Here is a 23,409-nt window from a genome sequence, read left to right on the forward strand (position 1 = left end):
TGCTTTCTGATTACTGTAAATGAGACCAAAACATCCCAGTAAATAGGGTGAGGATGGGGATATTAACTGCCCCTACCAGTGTCCTGAGGGCATCATCAATAACCAGAGAAACTCTAGCACAGGCCAGACCATCAGGTCGTCATGTGATAGACTGGGGCTACACTCCAAGCCAGAGAGCAGTTTACTCGGCCCGGGAATTTCTCAGCAGTCTATCCAGGCCCCGCCTGGCATGTTCAGCAATGAAAAAGAAAATCTAACCCAAGGGGAAAAGTCCTAGAACGAGGGTCAGTGAAAAGACTGAATGTCTCCATCCTCAAGGGCAGCACAGGCGTACCTCCGAGCTCAAGAACTCTCCCCTGGAACCTTGGGAATGGTTACTCGGACCAGTTGGGGGGGGGCTTACCAGTTTTCCGAAGTTTAAGCTAATGAGTGTTGGATTTCCATGGGATAGCAGGAGGAATGCAAACCTGCAGAGTTTCTAGATCCGAGTCTCCACCCCAAAGGATGTGTTTATAAAAAGATAAAGAGAGGCTATGTCCCATGTTTGGGCACCAATGTTATGACAACGACAAAGAGTGGAGGGTGTGTTCTATGGAGGTGTGGCGAGGTGTGGGGGGGAGGGGGTCCCTTGGTGGGCCCATGTTGGGCATCCTTTTCCCCTGAGGGACCAGCCACACTATACTTTTCTATAATCTAGAATAGAGTTTATTCAAGACATGGGGAGGGGAGTTAAGAGGGTAGTAGGGGCAGAGAGGGAAGAGGAGAAGTTATGCCAGCCATGAGCACGTGGAGGGTGGGGAGGTAAGAGCAAGAGCAAGAGTGTGAGGAGGGGTCAAGCAGCACCTTTTATAGTGCCAGGCAACTGTGGGCGGAGTTTAGACAGAATCCTAACAATTATGGTAATACTATAGCGTGTCATTCATAATACAACACTATAATATTGTTAATATAGTATATCATATTATTAATATTATAATTATAGTAATAATAATACCATTAAAGGTAATAATAGATAAATAAAAATGTAAAATGTGTACTTTAAAATCTTTGCACTTCCTAAAACCTATGCAGATATAGAGTTATAATGATAAAGAATACACTGTAGCATCAGGAATTAAAGCGTCAGGAAAACAAAACAGAGCAGGATCCCTCAAGAAAGCCTAGTAGAGAACATAATTCCAAACACCATCCTAGCTCTGAAAAACAGGGAAAAACAGACCTGTCTCCAGAAGCAAATGAAAGGACTCTGACCCCCTGAGGAAAAGATTACATCCCCTCTTATTGTCTGGAAGGAATTTCCCCCTTTCCTAGCTAATCGGACTGTGCAGAGCAGAGCTAATCTTCACCCGGGGCTTAAGTTTTTTCTCCCTGCTCTCCTGGAGGCCTGGAGCCGAGCAGCTTTATTCTGAAGAATGTTCCAGAAGCAAGGGAGGCCAGTGGACCCTGCACAAGACTTAAACATGGAATATTCACTCTGAAAACCCCCGAAGACAGCTCTTCTGAGAAGATGGGCAGGCTAACCATCTTGGTCAGATGGTTTAATGAGGCAGCTGACTTTCCAAAGGATCCATTAGTAATGAGTTTGGACAGACTGTTACACTGGCAGAGTCCACATGACACCTGTCTTTGCAAGTCTGTGAGTAGACTCAATGTTGCTGGGGGAAGGATAAGACTCAATTGTTTTCTGCAGTTCTGGGGAGATGTAAGGGGCGAAGGAATCCCCAGTGGTCACTATTAAGCTCCAGTTGTCACTGTTAAGGAGAGCCAAATGGAGTGTGTGTTTTACTCCTCTTAGAAAAGCCCAAGGGCGTTTGCTGGCAGCCCATTACCATGTTCTTTGTTGCCTAGGTTTCTCTCCAGCTCCTCTGATACTAGAATCCAGACCCCTTGCACCCCCAGCACTGGAGAGAAGTGCTCCTTTTCAGGACCATCTTGAGGACAGCAAGCAGTAGTGGTCACACAACTGGAAATAGTTCATCAGACCCTGGGGAGCAGAGTGGGCAGCCTAAGGCAAGGGAGGAAACAAAGCCAGCAGCTTGTGACACATGTCGCCAGCAACCTGGAGCAATGGGAAAGGGGTAGGCAGCAAGGACAGTGGGAAGAGCACAGGTTTCAAAGGTAGATTGAAGGTCACATTCTGCTCCATCTCCTCTAGGCCCCATGTTCTGTTCTGTTCCTTTCCTCTCCTCTTTTCTTTCTTTTCGTCTTTCTTTCCTTTTCTTTCTTTCTCTTTCTTATTTTCTTCCCCCTTCCTTTCTTTTTTTCTTCCTTCAATTTTCTTTTTTTCTTTTCTTCCTTCCCTCCTTCCTTTCTTTCATCCTTCCTTCCTTCCTTCCTTCCTCCCTTTCTTTCCTATTCTTTCTTATTTGCTTTCTTTCTTTTTTTCTTCTCTTCCTTTTTTCTCCCTCCCTGTTCCCCAGACAGGGGTTTCTCTGCATAGCCCTGGCTGTCCTGAAACTCACCCTGTAGACCAGGTTGGCCTCAAACTCAGAGATCCACTTACCTCTGCCTCCCAAGTGCTGGGATCAAAGGCATGTGCCACCATTTCCCTATGAACCCCAGTTTCTGACTCATACAATGATCTATTAATACCTAGTACAATGCACAATGACTGTGTTTCCCATCCCACCTTGCAGGAGTTCAGGCTGCTATTCGCCACTTGCTAGAGTATTCTGATAACTGGCTGCATACAGCTACCTCACAAGCAGGGAGTGGTGGCACTCTCCTGTAACCCCAGAACTAGGAAGGCTGAGGAGGACTGTGACTTTGAGATTGGCCCGAGCTACATAGTGAGACCTCATGTCAAAACAGAAGACCAAAGAAACTAATCTGATCAAGTGTTGATGTGTAAATAATATGTTTAAAGATATAATAAAGATGCAACAGGCCAAATCCTGAAGTATGGAGATTTTCCACGCTAGTCATTCCTGTCTCTTCCACAAAGGAGCAAGGGATGAGGGAAAGGGGCGGGACATAGAGGATAAGAAGGGGAAGACATCATGGATCAGATAGAGCTCTATCTTTCACATGCAATGTTGGAATCTTGCTTTGATTCTAATTTGAACAAACTGTAAAGACTTTTTTGGGGAGACTGGAAAAACCTTTCAAATGAAGATAAGAGCTATATTAAGGCACTGTTGTGGATGATGGTGGTTTGATGTATACGAATGGTGTCATTAAAAATACAAGAGTAAAAAGGAAGAGGGTACTGGGAGAAAGCTACCTGGAAGAAAAAGAGGGGTGAGCTTATTCATCAGTAAGTCTCAGAGGTTATAAACATTAGAGAGCTAGATTAGATTGTACAGAGGCTAGAAGCTTCCAGGACTAAGTCTGGGTTAGCAGATGGGCGCAGTGAGCCTCCCAGACAACAATTACAACAAGGGAATAAAAGTTACTTTTACAGACCAGGAACCCCTGATCATCCTAATTCCTCTTCTGTTATGTTTGTTGGGGGTCCTGAAGTTACCTCACAAACCATATGAACACCAATCTCAACAGGCAGCAATAGATTATCCATTTATCCATTAGGGATTATCTTAGTCAGGATTTCTATTCCTGCACAAACATCATGACCAAGAAGCAAGTTGGGGAGGAAAGAATTTATTCAGCTTACACTTCTACATTGATGTTCATCACCAAAGGAAGTCAGGACTGGAACTCAAGCAGGTCAGGAAGCAGGAGCTGATGCAGAGGCCATGGAGAGATGTCACTTACTGGCTGGCTTTCCCTGGCTTGCTCAGCCTGCTTTCTTATAGAACCCAGGTCTACCAGCCCAGGGATGGCACCACCCACAATGGTCTGGGCCCTCCCCCCTTGATCACTAGTTGAGAAAATGCTTTACAGCTGGATCTCATGGAGGCATTTCCTCAAGGGAGGCTCCTTTCTCTGTGATAATTCCAGCTTGTGTCAAGATCCCAGCCAGTACAGGGATATACATTGCAGTTATTCCAAATGATGAGATCTATTTAAAGTACCTCTGCAATTAAAGAAGGAGGGATTAAAAAAAAACATTGTTAAGGTCTAGGTAAAATATTACAGCCGAGATGGAATGTTAAGGCCTAGGTAACTGTTACCTGGATAGCCTTCCATTATTAGGAAACTTTTTCATATGTTTCTGCTGTTATTAGAAAGCTTTCTAATGCCAAGTTGATTACATATTCTGTTATGTTTTGTGCCCTTGGAAACCAATCATGATAGAAGTCAGTAGAACTGTTTTGTAAAGTTACCCTCAATAAGCTTGGACCCGAACCAAATACTGAACAGCACTTCCCGCACCTGTGTATAAGCTTTTATGGTATTTGCTTTTCTAAGATGCCTCTGGGATGGACCACAACATAGGACCTCCATTTTGAGTAGTGTTCAAGTACAGTTTAAGTTCCAAAGACCTCTCTGGGAACTGACATCCTGGTTGGCAAGTTAAGACATGAATGTTAGACAAGTCCCATCCTGGTAGACAAGTTAGGACGTGAATATTAGACAAGGAAAGTCCCCTACCACAGTTGAAGACCCCCAACCAATGGAAGCAGGATAAATGTACAAAGACATGTTCCTAAGGAAATCCCTCATCCCTAAATCCTGATTGGTGGAATAACTTGGCACAGATGCTTGTAGGTCTCAGGTTTTTAAAGCCCTGTAGGACCTTAACTGAGAGGTCACAGTTCACTCCCTAAATCAGGACCATGGCACTGGTAGATCAGTCCTGGGCATATGTTCAATAAACTATCACTGTCTGATGAGATTGGTGTTCCTGTGGTTTGTGAGGGAATTCCAGGACCCCAACAAACATAATAGAAGAAAAGGAATTAGGATGATCAGGGCTTCCTGGCCTGTAAAAGTAACTTTTATTCCCTTGTTGTAATTGTTGTCTGGGAGGCTCACTGCCTCTGTCTGCTAACGCTAACCCAGGCTTAGTCCTGGAAGCTTCTAGGCTCCATACCATCTAATTTATCCCTCAATGTTTCTAGCCTCTGAGACTCTCTGCTGAATAAACTCACCCTTTCTAGTTCTTTCTGAACTCCAGCTGGCTGGTTCAATTCAGCTGTTCTGGCTCAAACTCCTTTCCCAGTTGGTTGATTCAATCTGGCTTCTCTTTCACCCCGTGAATAGCTCTGGTTGGCTTTAAACTATCCCTAGCAATATGTTCTAGTCTTCTGGTTCCTTCTCATTCTCTGGTTTGATCTATCTTTACCTGTGAGTCCAGTTGTTCTCTCTCCAACCTGTATCTGCACAAACTGTCCCAGTGACACCGCACCCTCCTTCCCTCTCTGTGCTGCTCTGCTCTCCCTCTCAACCCTACTGCACTGCAATCCATGAACTCCACTGTACCCCTCCACTGTACCCTTCCACTGTACCCCTCCACTGTACCCCTCCACTGTATCCATCCACTGTACCCCTCCACTGCATCCCTCCACTGTATCCCTCCACTGTATCCCTCCACTGCATCCCTCCACTGTATCCCTCCACTGTATCCCTCCACTGTACCCCTCCACTGTATCCCTCCACTGTATCCATCCACTGTACCCCTCCACTGTATCCCTCCACTGTATCCCTCCACTGTATCCTTCCACTGTATCCCTCCACTGTATCCCTCCACTGTATCCCTTCACTGTATCCCTCCACTGTATCCCTTCATTGTATCCCTCCACTGTATCCCTCCACTGCATCCCTCCACTGCATCCCTCCACTGTATCAATCCACCATATCCCTCCACTGTATCCCTCCACTGTATCCATCCACTGTATCCCTCCACTGTATCCCTCCACTGTATCCATCCACTGCATCCCTCCACTGTATCCCTCCATTGTATCCATCCACTGTATCCCTCCACTGTATCCCTCCACTGCATCCCTTTACTGTATCCATCCACTGTATCCCTCCACTGTATCCATCCACTGTATCCCTCCACTGTATCCCTCCACTGTATCATCCACTGTATCCCTCCACTGTATCCATCCACTGTATCATCCACTGTATCCCTCCACTGTATCCCTCCACTGTATCATCCACTGTATCCATCCACTGTATCATCCACTGTATCCCTCCACTGTATCCATCCACTGTATCCCTCCACTGTATCCATCCACTGTATCCCTCCACTGTATCCCTCCACTGCATCCCTCCACTGTATCCCTCCACTGTATCCCTCCGCTGTATCCATCCACTGTATCATCCACTGTATCCCTCCACTGTATCCCTCCACTGTATCCCTCCACTGTACCCCTCCACTGTATCCCTCCACTGTATCCCTCCACTGTATCCATCCACTGTATCTTTCCACTGTATCCCTCCACTGTATCCCTCCACTGTATCCCTTCACTGTATCCCTCCACTGTATCCCTCCATTGTATCCCTCCACTGTATCCCTCCACTGTATCCCTCCACTGCATCCCTCCACTGTATCAATCCACCATATCCCTCCACTGTATCCCTCCACTGTATCCATCCACTGTATCCTTCCACTGTATCCCTCCACTGTATCCATCCACTGCATCCCTCCACTGTATCCCTCCATTGTATCCATCCACTGTATCCCTCCACTGTATCCCTCCACTGCATCCCTCCACTGTATCATCCACTGTATCCATCCACTGTATCATCCACTGTATCCCTTCACTGTATCCCTCCACTGTATCCCTCCACTGTATCATCCACTGTATCCATCCACTGTATCCATCCACTGTATCATCCACTGTATCCCTCCACTGTATCCATCCACTGTATCCCTCCACTGTATCCCTCCACTGTATCCATCCGCTGTATCATCCACTGTATCCCTCCACTGTATCCCTCCACTGTATCCCTCCACTGTATCCATCCACTGTATCATCCACTGTATCCCTCCACTGTATCCCTCCACTGTATCCCTCCTGTATCCCTCCACTGTATCCATCCACTGTATCATCCACTGTATCCCTTCACTGTATTCCTCCACTGTATCCCTCCACTGTATCCCTCCACTGTATCCCTCCACTGTATCCCTCCACTGTATCCCTCTACTGTATCCCTCCACTGTATCCCTCTACTGCATCCCTCCACTGCATCCATCCACTGTATCCATCCACTGTATCCATCCACTGTATCATCCACTGTATCCCTCCACTGTCCTCTCCTCCTGTGCTGTCTGTCTCTCCCTTAAGTACTTAAGTAGCTTTCCTCTCTCTTCTCATGTGAATTGAGCAAATCCTACTCTGTCAAATCTTTCTCTGATTCATCACTTTGCCAATCAATTAGACTTCAATTTCAAATGTGGCTGCTTCTTTCTACAAATTAACTTTTTTTTTTTGCAAACTAACTTTATCTTCCTTGTTTGAGATTAAAGGTGTATCATAGGGGCTGAGCCACACCCCAAGTAGAAACAGGTTCTAATACCACTGTAACACTGGCCAGATAGAGAGAAAGGAAAAAGACAAAACCCAGACTGCTCTGGAAGTTCAGTATAAGCCCCTGTGTATTTCTTTGTGTGTGTGTTTTAAATTTTCCTAAGATAAATCTTAAAACAAAACTTTCAGATAGTAGTTGCCTTATATAACTCAGGCTGGTCTCTGACTCACTGAGTAACATAAGCTGGCCTGGAACTCATGATCTCCCTGCTTCATCTTCCTGAGTACTGAGTGATGTGTGCAGGCACATCTGATAAGACAACATTTTGAATAAGACCACACAGACTATTTATTTTATTGCTCCTGTTTCTTCTCTAGGTTCAGTGCATTGTGCCATTCAGCATTCAACAGGGAAATGTGAGCATCTTCGTTGTCTTTACACTCCTCCAATATTCAGTCTGTTAGCTAGTTCTTTAGCTACATCTCCAGCGAAGACATTTGATTGGACTCCTTTTGGCCACTAGGACCAACCTAGCATAAGTGACCCTCAGAGTTTGCAAAATGGTCCACGTCCCTCTTCTTATGTCTACTCCCACTGAGGTTTGCTCTTTACTGGGAAGTCAGGGTCATTTTTCCAAAGTATGAGTTGTATCATTTCTTCCTTGCCTAGAGATATTCAAACAGCACACACACACACACACACACACACACACACACACACACACACACACATGGTGGTAGAGATCAAAGCCAGGTCTTGAGAGAGTCTAGGCAAGTATTCTACTGGCAAACTACATTCTAAGCCCGTGGTTCTATTTAAGGATGAGTTAGTTATATATTCACCTAAGAGATTCCCAGAAAAAATACCGAGAAAATGGTTTGATATTTGGGTCTATCTAACTTAAGAGAATAGTTTATTTGGGACTCTACAGACTGTAGCAAATGCTTATGAAGAAAGAAAAGCACTAAGAAAAAGCTGTAATGCCTTGCAGTTGGTACTGAGGAAGGAAGAATCTTTGACACTACATCTGGAAGCCAAGTGAGTCCAAGGTATTGTAAGCCAAACTCAGTCCCTGGGAATCTGAGCTGCCTGGAAGTGGGGTCACAGAAGATCCAAAGCCAGACTGTAACAGAATGAAAGACAAGAAAGAGAGTGTACTGGCTGATTTTGTATCAACATGACACAAGCTGGAGCTATCACAGAGAAAGGAGCCTCAGCTGAGGAAATGCCTCCATGAGATCCAGCTGTAAGGCATTTTCTCAACTAGTGATCAAGGGGGGAGGGCCCAGACCATTGTGGGTGGTGCCATCCCTGGGCTGGTAGACCTGGGTTCTATAAGAAAGAAGGCTGAGCAAGACAGGGGAAGCAAGCCAGTAAGTAACATCCCTCCATGGCCTCTGCATCAGCTCCTGCTTCCTGACCTGCTTGAGTTTCAGTCCTGACTTCCTTTGGTGATGAACAGCGATATGGAAGTGTAAGCTGAATAACCCTCTTCCTCCCCAACTTGCTTCTTGATCGTGATGTTTGTGCAGGAATAGAAACCCTGACTAAGACAGAGAGGGAAAGAAAATACCAACACATTTTCTGCAAGTGAAATCTGAAATTGGCATTGGAGACAGCAATCCTGAACCAGTGTTCAGTTAGCCTAATCTTTATAATTAACATACACCTGATGGACTCCCCATCTCACCTCACCCCTGTTTTTTTCTCCTCCACTCCCACCCTACTTCCTTAGCCTCCCAATAAACCAGTCTTGGATCTTTTTGTGGAGACAGGGTTTCATGTAGTGGTGGCTGGCCTAGAATTCTATTTTACTAAAGTAATTAAAATGTGTTGATTTATTTTATGTGTATATGTGTTTTGCCTGCAAGTGTGTATGTGCACCATGGGTGTACCTGGCGCCTACCAAGATCAGAAGGCATCTTAATTCCCTGGAACTGGAGTTACACGTGTGAGCTACCTGTGGGTGCTGGGAACAGAACTTTGTCTTATTCAAGAGCAACAGATGTTATTCCTTGCTGAGCCATCTCTCCAGCCCTGGTCACCATTCTAATGAACAGTAGGATTTCAGGTATGAGGCACCATGACACATGCCTTTAGGCTATTTATTTAAGACAAGATCTCACTATATAGCCCTGGCTGGCGACAGACTTGGTGCAGTCCACTACCTCTACCTGCCGAGTGCTGGAATTAAAGACGAACACAGCCATTCCTGGCTCTGACCTTTCATCTTAATTGTCCATTTACAAACCACTTTCAGAGAGTACATATTGACAATAATCAAATCTAACAACGAGGATGGCTAGATTTCTCGTGCATTTCTAATTCGTGTCCTATGCTTCAAGACTGTTTTTTATTTACTGACACCTAAAACCCATTCATTTTAATTTCGGGATTTAAAAAAAAAAAAAAGAGAAAGTCCCTAAACCAGCAACTCCTTTCCAAGTTTCCTATAAACATCCCGCACTTCCTCCCTAGTTGGCCCGCCCACTCCTCGGATCTCGTCCTTAGGGCAGGAAGTCTCGCGAGAGGTCGAGGTCTCATGAATTCTCCCAGTAGCCTTTGCGCTTCCTCTTCTTGTAAGCGGCCAGAGGTGAGTGTGACTCTGCGTCGGGTTCTGGAGGTGAATCCTCCGCCATCGCGGCTTCGGGAGCGCTGGCGACTCCGTCCCGCCATCTGAGCTCGAAGGGCCATGGGTCTTCGGCACAGGCGGCCGTGCTGTGTATGGAGGGGCGCGGGCGCGTCCGACCTGGAGCCCCGGGTCCCGCAGGCCCCTGCAGGCCGCGGAGCAACGTGAGGGGCGGGCATAGGTGACGGGGCCGGCGGGTGCTCGGAACAGGCCGGGACGCCGGAGGCTCGGCTTCTGCGGTGAGGGGCAGCCTAGGACGGGGCGGGAGTGCCGAGTTCGGTGCCGGGGAGGCTGCGAGGTCGGGGGAGAAGGAGGGGACTGCAGAGAGTTGTGCCTTGCCGCCGCTAAGTCCCAGTGTGGAGAGGCGCCGGGTTGTTGAACCCCGGTAGTCCGAGGGGAAGGTCACGAACCTTCATAAGACCCGGTAGGTGGGCATTAAGGAAATGCTCCCTGCGAGGTCGGGGTGGTGCAGGCTTTTAATCCCAGTTTGGGGAGGCAGGCGGATCTGCGAGTTCCAGGAAAGCCGGGGCAGTTACACAGAGAAACCCTACCCCCCACACCCCAAGGAAAACCTGGCTGCGATGATGTCATATCTTAGGACACCTTTGGATTAATCATGAAAATAGCTATTCTCTGAGCAGCTGTTGCTAGTTTAACCTCCTTGGTTATTAGCTGATTGTGTTAGTTACTAGCTGCTGTGTTCACAGGTGACCTGTAAAGATGGTTCGCTACTCCCTTGACCCAGAAAACCCCACAAAATGTAAGTGACCGAAAAGACCTGCTTCTGTTTTGATTTGTGAGTTGTATTGTTTGTTTGACATGTTCATAATTCAATAGATAATGGACGCTTTTCCTTGTTTGCAGCATGCAAATCCAGAGGTTCAAACCTTCGTGTTCATTTTAAGGTAAGGGAGTCGTGTTCCTGTCAAAAGAAGCCTAATTTGCTCCTAAGTGTCTTTGGGGGTGGCTGCAGTGATGACTTTCTTAGGACACCTTTGGATTTACCGTGAAAATAAATAAACTCTGAGCAGCCCCCTATTATATAAGGCAGTCATCCGGTGGGGAACTTGGGTAAAACTTGCACTGTTGTGGAACAGACAGATAATTACAAGATAGTGGGGCTTACTTAATTAAATTTATTCATCTCAATTGTTAACCAAACCTTTCTGGCTTCCATTAGAACACCCGGGAAACTGCCCAGGCAATCAAGGGTATGCATATCCGTAAAGCCACCAAGTATCTGAAGGATGTCACTTTAAAGAAGCAATGTGTGCCATTCCGGCGTTACAATGGTGGCGTTGGTAGGTGCGCCCAGGTGAGAAGTCTTTGAAAATGCTTTCTTTTGCAGATTGTAAGGAAGTGGGAAAGTAGGCTAAAGTTGGGTTGCTGTGATGACTATCTTAGGACACCTTTGGATTAACCGTGAAATAAAACTTGTTCTGAGCAACCTTGGTGTTGGCATAGTTTTTAACGATCTCTGCCGATTCAAGGAGGATAACAAACTGCTTACCTACTTTTCTTTTCAGGCCAAACAGTGGGGCTGGACACAGGGACGTTGGCCAAAAAAGAGTGCTGAGTTTTTGCTGCATATGCTTAAGAATGCAGAGAGTAATGCTGAACTTAAGGTACCTGAGCCATTGCTGTCCTTTTGGTATATCTTGAGGTCAGTTTGGTAAACTTTCTTTCTAGAAAGAGGGGCCAAGATGCCTTTTGTCTTGTGCTTCTAATCTAGTATCACAATTTTGCCTAAAAAGGTTTAGGGTCATGATGTACTGTGTCCTAATGGTTTCTGCCATTCTCAAACCTATAAAAAGTTTTCGTTGTTGGTGGGGGTTATACCTTATTGATGAGTGTAGATCAGGGTGTGACACCAAACGAAACATTTTAATTTACCAAAATGCTGTTCACTTTTGGGTGGTTTGGTAGCATTAGAGATGGTATAGTCTATTGATTGTATATGGCTGTTCTAGAGGCAGGTTAATCACTTCATATTTGAAAACAATTTTTTTCCATTGAGGTTGTGCCTCAGAAAGAATTGTGTGGATTTGCTAATGTGTGTAGGTAGGCTGTGGCTTTCTTGAGACACATCAACAACCATCAAGTGGTTGCTGGGAATTAAACTCAGAACCTGGAAGAGCAGTCAGGGCTCTTAACCACTGAGCAGTAAGTTTTATGGTATTGAATGTCTTAAAAATAGTGCCTTAGAAATTATTTCACTTGAAAGTCACTACTTAATGCAAAGTGGGGCTGGAGAGATGGTTCAGTAGTTAGGGGAGTGTACAGTGCTCTCTCAGAGGTCCTGAGTTCAGTTCCCGCAACCACATAGTGGCTCACAATCATCTAATGGGATCTGATGCCCTCTTCTGATGTCTGTAGACAGCTACAGTGTGCTCACATACATGAAATCTTTTAAAAATGCAAAGTAACCTTGCACTCAAAAAGTTAGAGGATGAGCAAAAAGTTCAGGGTCATCCAAGTTAGAGGCTGGCCTGGGGTACTGAAGCTTTATCAAAAACCAGATGTTTGAGGATTTCTCTCCCTTTTCAGGGTTTAGATGTAGATTCTCTAGTCATTGAACACATCCAGGTGAACAAGGCACCTAAGATGCGCCGGCGAACCTACAGAGCTCATGGCCGAATTAACCCATACATGAGCTCCCCCTGCCACATTGAGATGATCCTCACGGAGAAGGAACAGATTGTTCCAAAGCCAGAAGAGGAGGTTGCACAGAAGAAAAAGGTAAGTTGCTCAGTTTTGCTGTTGTCTACTAGAGAGACAAGAGGTGCTGTGGTGACTCTTGTGATACACTTTTGTAATAACTATGCAGGAAAGCAGCTTCCATGGCATAGCACTGCAGACCCTGTGCCCTTACTGGAGTAGTTAGTCATTGCATTTGGTGTCTGCAACTAAATTTGACCTTTTAGCAATGGAGCTTTTCCTATTGGGTGTGAATTCAGTTGCTCTAAGATTTAAGGTTTTATCTAGTCTAGAAACTTAAATGGTTCCTTTGTCTTTTCTCAGATATCCCAGAAGAAACTGAAGAAGCAAAAGCTCATGGCACGGGAATAAATTCAGCATAAAATAAATGGAGTTAAAGTAAACATCTTCTGGTGGTCTTTATAAGCAAAATGTCTTAGATTATCTATTAATCAGTCCTGCTTGATGGGCCCTGTTGGGAGAGATGTGTTTTAACATCCAGAGGAACTTTTTAATTAAGCAGTGAAAGACTGTTGACAACCACATGACTGTAAATATGATTGCCTATCTTTATTGAATTAGCATTTACTGAGAAACTTATGCAGAAGACTACAGGTGTAAAAATCTGTTTCATCTACAAACTTGGGTATATATAAGCTTGTCTTGGGAAAGGAATTCATTACAATTTTTTTTTGAAAAGGTGGTATTTTTATTTGTTGTGGTCCTGGCTGTCCTCCAACCTGTCTGTAGACAGTATGGTCTTAAACTATATCCACCTGCCTCTGCCTCCCAGTTGCTGGGATTAAAGGTTTGCATTGCCACTTGGCCATTTAAGTTTCTCTGTAAGTGCCTTTTTAAATAGGCAAACACCTTACTGATTTGGGGGGAAGGTGCCCACACATGAAACAGTTTTCTATCATCTCAGGCTTAGATATCAGCCATTATAAGTGCTAGTTTTCCTCTGAGGGAGGCACCCAAACAGATGTGGATAGACACAAAGGGCTTCTGATTACTGGTGATTGTAAGCCACTAAACCATGTGGTTGCTAGAAGTTGAATTCGGACCTGGAAGAGCAGTCAGTGCTCTTAACCTCAGAGATCTCTCCTGCCCCCAGATGTGGATACACTTGAAAGTTTTTAGTGGCTGCTTTTAGACACGCGCATACTGTTCTGCAGTGAATCTCTAAAGCTCCAAGGGTGATACCATTTAATGCTTCAGCTATACAAGAAAAGTTGGGGGGTTGCAGTATTCCTCATAACTCCTGCATAACTTAACGGATATCTGTTAAAGCAGATTTTCAAGTCATACATCCCACTTAAAACCCTGAAGAGTTGCCTGCTAGTACTGCACCCCTGAACTATCTTCTATCTATTTATAGAGCACTTAAAGTTCCAGTTAGGCCTTTGCCACTGTTTTTGAAAGCTTTATGTATACATATATAGGTTTTTTACTTGCGCCATAGGGTTTAAATGACTCAGGGTGAAGGTTCCAAATCTAGATACCCAGGACATAGTGAAAGAACTTCCCAAGTTCTGTAATCACAGGAATGTGATCTATATCTTTTTGAACATACTAGAGCAGGTTTTGTAACAATGATTCTTTTGAACTATTTGTAAACAAGGATCTGTAGGAAAAGTGGTTTCTCTTGGGATGTTCCCAGGTGGCAAAGTAACAGTAAGACATTGCCAAAGAGGCTTTGTTTTCAACCAGCAGTGTGTGTTCCAAATTCTTAAGACCAGTCTGTTGTGTTTTAGTGAAAGTAAGATGGGCAGTAGCCCAGGGGTTGAGTGCTAGAAACAGCCCAGAGTTTTTACCTACTTGATTGAAGGACCCTAAGTTATGTGATAGGGAGCACAACTATCCCAGCTTCCACAGGGAGACCATAGTTTGAAAATTCTGACGTTGAGATAGTGTGAAAACCCAGACTGGCTTAGCCAATCAGCCTGAAAATACCTTATGTTCCAGCGCCATTCCTATAGCTGGTGAAGAGGACCTGGCAAGTCTTATTCCCAGAGTCCTGTTTCCAATGATATTGGACAGCACAACAGTTTCTTCAAAAACCATTCCGGTGCTTTGGAAATTGGGTTTTCTGTACACAGCTGCACCCTCTGCTACCCCCGAAGGGTTAGCCTCAGGCGCTGAGTACAGCGCAGCTCCGGAAGTGCGGCAGCTCTGTATGCGTCATCGTTACGTTCTGAGCACCCCTTGGTTGACGTATAGGGCTTTGTCAGTATCCTGAACTGCAATTGGCTGTTGGCAGCCCGGCCTCCCGGAAGTGCGGACATTGCCCTGGGCGTCTTGGTGGTGGCCAGTGAAGTTTCAGGAGTTGGGATTTGCGTTGCGGCTGTCAGCAGCGCGGTTCGGCGGCTTGAAGTCCCCAGAAGCTGTGCGGTGCGCCGGTGTACCCTAGGAATTAGGTAGCCTGCTTGCCTTGCATTTCTACACTGATCTCTGTCCGTGGACCTCGGTGTTCCTCCTTGCTTCCCTCGCGGTTTTCCTCTCTGGACCGGCAGGGTGGGTATCCCTGCTCTCTGCCAGTAGCTCCCTGCAGCTTCGCTACTTTTTGAAATTGTCTTTGACTTGCTTGGTTCTTCTTGGTTCTTTCAAGGGAGGCTATTGCGGCTCTGTTGAGCAGTTCTGGTGGATCCCTAGCCCTTTCTGCGCTCTTCCATTATCCTCTTAGACCAAGTTGAATGAAAGATTCCATTTTGCTCTCTTTGATAGATGGGATAGTAGTTAAACTAGTAGTTCACCTTGCCATCTTCTAGATTTTCTACCACAGTTTTCATAGTCTAAAATACCTATTAAAATTTACTAGGATTAAGAGACAATACCATAATACTATCGGGTTACTAATTAAAAGATCCAAAGAAAGTTTTATAAAAATCATGCTGTAGAAATCCGGAGTGGTGGTGCCCCGTTTTTATCCCCATACAAAGAAGGCAGAGGTAAGTGGGTCTCTTAAGTTCAAGGTTACACAGTGATACCTTGTCAGTTAAATAATATGGTGTCGTTACTGGCGTGGGCTTTTGGGGTTTTACTTAGGAACATAATATGTACGAAGTTCTAAAATACTAACTACAAGTAGACTTTTTAAAAACAACATGGTGATGGGTAGGAAAAAGGCTTGAAAGGGAGTTGTAAAATTTTCAAAGAAGTAAAAGGTATAAAAGACAAATAAATAGAAAGGTTTTTTTTTTGTTTTGTTTTAAGACAAGATCTCATTGTGTAGTCCTCCTGGTCTAGACTCGTTTTTGTTTTTTCATTTTGAGATAGGATCTTCTTACGTTGTTCATGCAGGCCTGAGCTTGATGTATAGCCCAGATTAATTTATGTCTGTCTTTTCATTAGCTTCCCAAATAGTTGAGCTCACAAGCCTGACCTGTTTGATTTGTTACCTTTCTTTCTTTCTTTCTTTCTTTCTTTCTTTCTTTCTTTCTTTCTTCTTCTTCTCCTTTTTTAAAAAGATTTGTTTATTATTTATAAGTATATATATGAAGGCCTCAGATCTCATTACAGATGGTTGTGAGCTACCATGTGGTTGCTGGGATTTGAACTCAGGACCTCTGGAAGAGCAGTCAGTGCTCTTACCCACTGACCATCTCTCCAGCCCCATTTTGTTACCTTTCTATTTTGTTCTGCAGGCATGCTATTGAATGCACTCTTGTAAGGTGGGGGTTCTCTTTGCCTGAATTTTCTCATGAGGGAATTAAGGCACATCCTGTTTCCAACAAACACCTTCTGAAACTGATACAGGTCTCAGCCTCCCTATGAAATCTGGCAAGTGTCCTGCTGTGTAATTATTAAAGGGTTAGAGACCTAGAGCCTTGCACATTTCCAGCACAGATTCTAAACATGTGTTTGAAAAATGCTGAAAACCATCTCTGCTAATTGACTTTTAAAACATTTTTTATTTTATGTCCATTGGTGTTTTGCCTGCATGTGTGAGGGTCTCAGATCCCCTGGAACAGGAGTCACAGACACTGTGAGCTGCCATGTGGTTGCTGGGAACTGAATCCAAGACCCCTGGAAGAGCAGCCAGTGCTTTTAACCACTGAGCCATCTCCAGCCCTGCTAATTGACTTTTAAGTGCCGCTAATTGAACATGTCCAGCACAGTGGATCTCAGCCTTCCTAACACTGTGACTCTTTTAATACAGTTCTTCATGTTACAGTGACTCCCAACCAGAAAATTATTTCTGTTGCTGCTTAGAAACTGTAATTTTACTGTTAAGAATCGTAAATATCTGTTTTTCTATAGTCTTAGGTACCCCTGTGACAGGATTCTTCTACCCCCAAGGGGTTACAACCCACATGTTTAGAACCACTGGTCTAGCATGATGTAGACAAGCCCTACCATTGAGATACAACCCCCTACCCCCAGCTTTATTGACTGATTTATTTGTTTGTTGGTTTTTCAAGACAAGGTTTTTCTGTATAACCCTGGCTGCCCTGGAACTCACTCTGTGGACCAGGGTGGCCTCAAACTCACAGAGATCTGCCTTCCTCTGCCTCCTGAGAGCTGGAACTAAAGGTCTGCACCACCTCCACACAGTATCTGATTTTTTTTTTTTTTTTAAATCAAAGGTATGATTTTTGGAAGTTTTGGAGCTTAATTTAGAAAATTCTTAAATTATATTAACTAGAATTGATTATATCCTTTATAAAATATCTAGTCATTCCTTGATGTAAATTTATACTTGCTTATAGTTTTTGCTTATAATTCATTTCAGAATTGCATTCAGAATGATCATAACACTGGAGCCAGGGGCAGTGGCTTACGTCTTTAATCCCAGCAACCCAGCATCCAGGAGGCAGAAACATGTAATCTCTGTGTTTGAGGGCATCCAGGCTACACAGAGAAACCCAAATCTAAAACAGAATCATAACACTTTCACCTGCAGTATGAATAGGTTAAAGTACTTTTGGTGCTGATTCATTCAGTACTATTTAATTTATACTATTCTGAAAATTAGGATATTTGAAGTCTGTGTGTATTGTTCTGAAACTTCTTTTTAAGGCCCTTTGCTGGTTAGTTTTAATAACTTGGTACAATCCAAAATTAACTTGGGAAGAGTTTTAGTGAGGGATAATCCAAATCATTTGGCCTTGAACATGTCTGTAAGGGATTATTTGATCATTGAAAGAAGTAGGAAGACCTAGCCCATTGTGGGCACCACAATTCCTTAGGTAGGAGGTCCTGAACAGTCTAGGAGGAGAAAGCTAACTTAGAGCCAGCAAGCAGGGATCCTTGGGTTTTAAGTTTCTACCTCAGCTTCTCCACAACAGTTGGCTACAACCTGGAACTGTGTGGTGAAACAAACCCTTTCTTTCCTTAAGCTACTTTTTTGGAGGGTATTTGTCACAGAAACAATGAAATTAGAGTAATTTATCTTGAAATCCTAGTCCTAAGAGATTAATTTATTTTGTAAATTTAAGAGTTTTTATGATTTAATAGAACAAGTGTTTCTTTTAAGAGATGGTTGACTTTCAGAATCAGATTTGCCAATATAATTTTTAATTGTCAAGATCATTAAGAAGGGCTGGCTGCATTTCTCTATGGCTGTTTGAGCTTACTGCTGTGAACAGATACCATGACCAAGGCAACTCTTATAAGGTCAACATTTAATTGGGACTGGCTTACGGGTTCACTCCATTATCATCAAGGCAGGAACATGGCAGCATCCAAGTAGGCATGGTGCAGGAGGAGCTGAGAGTTCTACATCTTCATCTGAAGGCTGCTAGCAGAATGCTGACTCCCAGGTAGCTAGGATGAGGATCTTAAAACGCACACCCACACACCTACTCCAACAAGGCCACACCTCCTAATAGTGCCACTCCCTGGACTGAGCAAATACAAACCATCACAATGGCTTTAACCCCAGAACAGGAGGGGTAGAGGAAGAGCTGGTCCACATAGAGAGTTCCAGCCAGGTAGGACTCTGTGGTGAAAGTTCTTTCTAAAAAAGAAAAAGAATATTAGAAGTATTAACTTTTAGATATGTACAACTTACTTATATGATAATTCTTATCTTAGATTTACTGTTGCTGTGATGAAACACCATGATCAAAGCAAGGTGGGAAAGAAAGGGTTTAAGTGGTTTACAATTCCACATCACTGTTCATCACTGAATGAAATCAGGACAGGAACTTCAATAAAGCAGGCACCTGGAGGCAGGAAGCTGATGCAGAGACCATGGAGGAATGCTGCTTATGGTCTGCTCAGCCTGCTTGCTTATAGAACACAGGACTACCAGTCCAGGGATGGCACCACCCACAATGAGTGTGACCCTTACCCTCCAACTGGGCCACACCTTCTAATAGTGAGCATGTAGACCATCACACATAATTCACACTAAGAGTACCCTATATTTTGTGTATAAGTAATTTTGTTTTCCTTTTATTATTATTACTATTTAAAACAAAACAAACAAATCTTTCTGTATAGCCCTGACTGTCCTAGAACTTCCTAGGTTAAATAACAGACAGGTACTAACATGCCTGGCTATAATTTATTTAGTCTTAAATCTGTAGAACATCTAGTTTCTCTGGTGGTTTCCTCCTCCTCTTCCTTCTTATTATTATTTCATTATTACTGTGTATCTTGTGACGTATGTGTTAGTGGGAGAGGGAGTACTCCACCGTGCTGTGTGGAGGTCAGAGGACAGTTTACAGGTATTTCCCATCCGGGTTTCAGTAGCAGGCACTTTTACCCAGTAAATCATCTTACTGGCGTCTTCCTGGTTCTCTTGGAAGTAAATGAGCCGGTATACTGTGTAAAGTACCTAGCACATATTGTTGGTAGTCTTAAACATTCTTTTATTGTGTTTTTATTTGTTGTATGGCATGCGTACCCTTGACATGGTGTGCCTATGGCAGAGGTCTAAGTGATGACCTGGTTCTGTCTTTTCATTGGGTTGGTCCTGGGTATTTGACTTAGGTTGTCAGGCACGGAGGCAGGAACCTCTATCCACTGACGCTTCTTCTATCACCCATTATCCACTGAAGTGTCTTTTATCACACAATCCCCGAGAAAGCCAGGGTGAGTGGAAAGGATTGGGTGCTGGCATCCTAGTGTTCCTGCCTCCTCTACCTTGCAGAGAACAGCATTTCGGTTTAGAAACCTTTGCTTTCAGCAAATGTTTTCCTAGATAGCCCTCACCCCCTGTAGATGTCTGTCACTGTTCTATGATGAGCTAACTACTTCCCCTGTGGCATCCACAGTTTGGGAGCTCCAGCCTGGTACGATGGTGTGCATTCCTTGTATCGTCATCCCGGTCCTGCTCTGGGTCTTCAAAAAGTTCCTGGAGCCATACATTTACCCTGTGATCAGTCGCATATGGCCTAAAAAAAACATACAGCAATCCGGCGATAAGAACACGGACAAGATAGACTGCAAGGTAAGGCCTCCAAGTTTGCAGGAGACGGGTGAGGGATAGCGCTGGTGAATTGCAGGCTTCTGGAAGGGCGAGCCTCTGGAACTGGAAGTTTCACTTTGTCTCAGTTTTAGTTACTAGCATTTGATAGGAAGATTTGAAGCTAGGCATCGGATTAGTGTGTGTCCTTTGGCCTTCCTTTCCCCACCTGACATGGAGATGGAACCCTGGGCCAGGAGCCCGCCCGGAGAGCCCTCTACACCAAGCTGCAGCCCTAGGCCCAATTCGAAGGTTGTTTTGAACTGGAATGAATGTTTAGAGCACTACTGTCTTCACTGGTGCCTGTGAACTTAATTAACCTGCATAATTCTGGAAGCCATCATTAATGCTGAAGTTTATTGTCTGCTTCTGAAAAGAATGTTTCTTAAAATCAGTACCTTTTTGTTATAATAATTCTCGATTCTTTTTTCACTTTAGGGTACTGGTACAAATGGATTACCCACAAAAGGACCAACAGAAGTCTCTGATAAAAAGAAAGACTAGTGGGGTTCTCTGAAGGCCCTTGGCTGTTTCAAATGGACCTGATAACATGAAGCACCTTCTGTGTCTCTGACCTTTTTTCTCCGAGGCCAGGATTCTAGATAGTTTAGCTTCTGCCTGATACTGATCAGGGAGTACAAGGTATTTATATATTTAAAATTCCAGTAGTTATATTTAATGACTACACTCCTGAGTTTCTTTTTCATTAAAGTAGCCTTCATTTCTATCCCGTTTTACTAATATGAACAAATAGAAGGTCTGTGTGAGCAGACACTCAGAACCGAGTCCTTGGGCCTTTGCATTCTTTCTCATGAGTTTGCAGTTTTCACTTCTTGAGGGCTCTTGTACCTTGAGTGGGATGAGTCTTAGTGGGAAACAGCGCGGTCCGCGGTGGGATACGATGTGGTTACAGATTACTGTTAAGCGCTGTGGTGCTGAGAATAGTTACTGCTCCAAGAAGATGGAAAACGGATGAGGAAAGCTTCTTTGAAAAATGTAACATCAACATCTTGTCAATGACACAACTTGTAATTCTCTGTACTTCTAGTCCTGACAACATATTAAACATCCATTTAACTTGTGGTTCTGTATTTTGTCTTTTTATATTTGAAAGGTTTTTTGTTGTTGTTGTTGTTGTTGTTGCAGTTGTTTTTTTAGATTTTTTGTTTGTTTGTTTTTTTCTTTATTTTGAGACAAGGTTTCTCTGTGCAGCCCTGGCTGTCCTGGAGTTTGTTCTATAGACCAGGCTGGCCTCGAACTCACAAAAATTTGCCTGCCTCTGCCTCCCTAGTGCTGGGATTAAAGGCACTCAGCATTGCTGCCCAGCAGAAAGAAGATATACATCTCTGTAGTCTTTCTTACACCAGCTAGCGTAAGGGTATGAAATGACTGTGCCAAGTGGCTTTTTCTTTAGTTTTGTTTAAAACAGGGCCCACAAATATTAACGGCATGTCTCATCAGGAAAATGCTAATTAGCACCAGAACACTTAAATTAAGATCAAGTGTTGTGAGAATATAGAGTTTGTTTTGTTTTTTAACACATATAGAGGTTTTGCCTACATGTATTTCTGTGCACCACTTGCATGCCTGGTGCCTGAGAAGGCCTGAAAGGGCGTCAGATCCCCTGGAACTGAAGTTACATTTGTGAGCTACCATGTGGGTGCTTGGAATTGAACCCCCAGTACTCTGTGAGAGCATTCAGTGCTCTTAACTGGTCTACCCCTGCAGACCTCCAAAGTCCAGATTTATAGGGTACCAGTGGGTGTCAGCTTGGTCCAGGTGGCCCTAATTGGCTGAACATGAACATGCAAATAGGACCCATCAGGAAAGGATGGTCAGATCTGGTAGAGGAGTGGGGATGAACAAATGGCCCACCGAAAGTTGCTAGAGGGCCAATCAAACTTGTTTCAGATCAAGTGGCTGCTGTAGGCTGCTTGCAGTGTTGCCACTTCCTTGAGTAGGTTCTTGTTTCTTTGCTGGCTTCAGGGGCCGTGTACCCATCCCTGTATCGATGCCTCATGTCCTGTTAATAGTGATCTCCCCCACTCTGCTCTGCAGAGCCTCCCTTGTCTGCGTGCTTTGTGCGGTCCTCCCAGGGTTTCTGATCCAGGTGACCTGGGCCTAGCCCCTTTGGGGTGCTAGCTGTCTGTCACAGCTGGTGTCTTTTTGTCACCATCCTCCCACGGTGCCTTGTAAGACACTGATAAAGATGTGGGAGTGGAAACAACTGTCATGCAATGAGAAATGACCAGATGCTCACTCACCAAACATATACATTTCTTCCTGTAACATTTTACTGGTTCTTGGAAAGGTGGTTTCAGCGACCTTGTTGAATACCTAATGACTTTGGGGTACGGTGTCCTCCAGGAAGCCACAACCAACTTCGCCACACTCAAAAGGTACAAAAACCATAGAACAATACAGATATGTCATTAGGCCAGCAGTTCATGCTGCTGACTTCTGGGAAACTCATTTTTGCCTAATGAATCTTGCAGCACCATTAAGTAATTAAATCCTGTTAAAAATGTGACTGGAGAGGTGCCTCAGCACTGAAGGGCACTGGCTCTTCCAGAGACCTACATTCAATTCCTAGCATTTACGTGGTGGCTCATAACCACCTGTAACTCTAGTTCCAAAAAAGGGGTCTGACACCTTTTTCTGGTCTTTCACGGAAGTGGTACACAGACATACATGTAGGCAAAACACCTATACATGAAATAAAGTTAAACTTTAAAATAAAGCATGCCCGAGAGCTGGGAAGCTGGGCTCTGCCTCTTCTGGCTGCAGGACTCAGGAGAATGGGCCCTGCCCCTTGCCTGGGTTTATGGGTGAGCTGCCCCTGGCATTGGGGAAGCTAGCTGGGGCAGTGCTGGGGAGCTCATCCTGGTAGTGTGAGTGTGGAGAACTGGCAGGCTGACCAGCTTAGCTGTCACCCAAGCCCAGATCCAGGGCTTTTGAGTTGGTTCACTCCACACCTACCTCACCTATGAACTGCTGGAGCACACGAAGGGGCCAGTCCTGCAGAAACAAAGCTGCAGGATCTCCGTGACAGGGCAACCACTGGGTATCCTAGACTCCCAGTGAGGATTTGTAGTGTAGCAGGGTTGATTGTGTAGCAGAGGATTGATAGTGTATCAGAAGTCAGATCCTTGAACTAGACCAATGACTTCTTTGCAGGCAGTGTGGGCAAAAGGCTATAACTGAGACACTGTGACACACTGCAGCCTCCACCATGAGATATTTTTTCTTTTGGGAAGGTTGCAAGGGTCGGGGCAGGTATGAATGGATGGGGAGATGGGCAAGCATGATTAATGTGATTTTACCTACTTTAACTTAAGGTCACAAATAA

At 44.4% G+C, this 23,409-nt stretch overlaps 2 protein-coding genes across 3 annotated transcripts; both read left to right on the plus strand.

The window, feature by feature from the left end:
* Nucleotides 1–10,656: 10,656 nt before the first annotated feature.
* Nucleotides 10,657–13,094, plus strand: RPL17 (ribosomal protein L17). The gene is made up of 6 exons (XM_080919950.1): nucleotides 10,657–10,709; nucleotides 10,814–10,854; nucleotides 11,130–11,264; nucleotides 11,476–11,574; nucleotides 12,497–12,688; nucleotides 12,971–13,094. Exons 1-6 carry the CDS (start codon nucleotides 10,670–10,672, stop codon nucleotides 13,016–13,018), a joined length of 555 nt encoding a protein of 184 aa, XP_080776076.1. The 5' UTR covers nucleotides 10,657–10,669; the 3' UTR covers nucleotides 13,019–13,094.
* A 1,828-nt stretch (nucleotides 13,095–14,922) lies between these two features.
* On the plus strand, nucleotides 14,923–21,142 carry LOC308423244 (UPF0729 protein C18orf32 homolog). 2 transcript variants are annotated; one of them, XM_080919952.1, is made up of 3 exons: nucleotides 14,923–15,160; nucleotides 19,870–20,045; nucleotides 20,499–21,142. In XM_080919952.1, exons 2-3 carry the CDS (start codon nucleotides 19,893–19,895, stop codon nucleotides 20,562–20,564), a joined length of 219 nt encoding a protein of 72 aa, XP_080776078.1. In that variant the 5' UTR covers nucleotides 14,923–15,160; nucleotides 19,870–19,892; the 3' UTR covers nucleotides 20,565–21,142. The 2 variants fall into 2 exon arrangements, with proteins under 2 accessions (XP_080776078.1, XP_080776077.1); XM_080919951.1 differs by having other exon boundaries at nucleotides 14,923–15,063.
* The last annotated feature ends 2,267 nt before the right edge of the window (nucleotides 21,143–23,409 follow it).

The sequence above is a fragment of the Micromys minutus genome, assembly GCF_963924665.1.
Source record: "Micromys minutus genome assembly, chromosome: 8".
NCBI classification, from domain to species: Eukaryota; Metazoa; Chordata; class Mammalia; order Rodentia; family Muridae; genus Micromys; species Micromys minutus.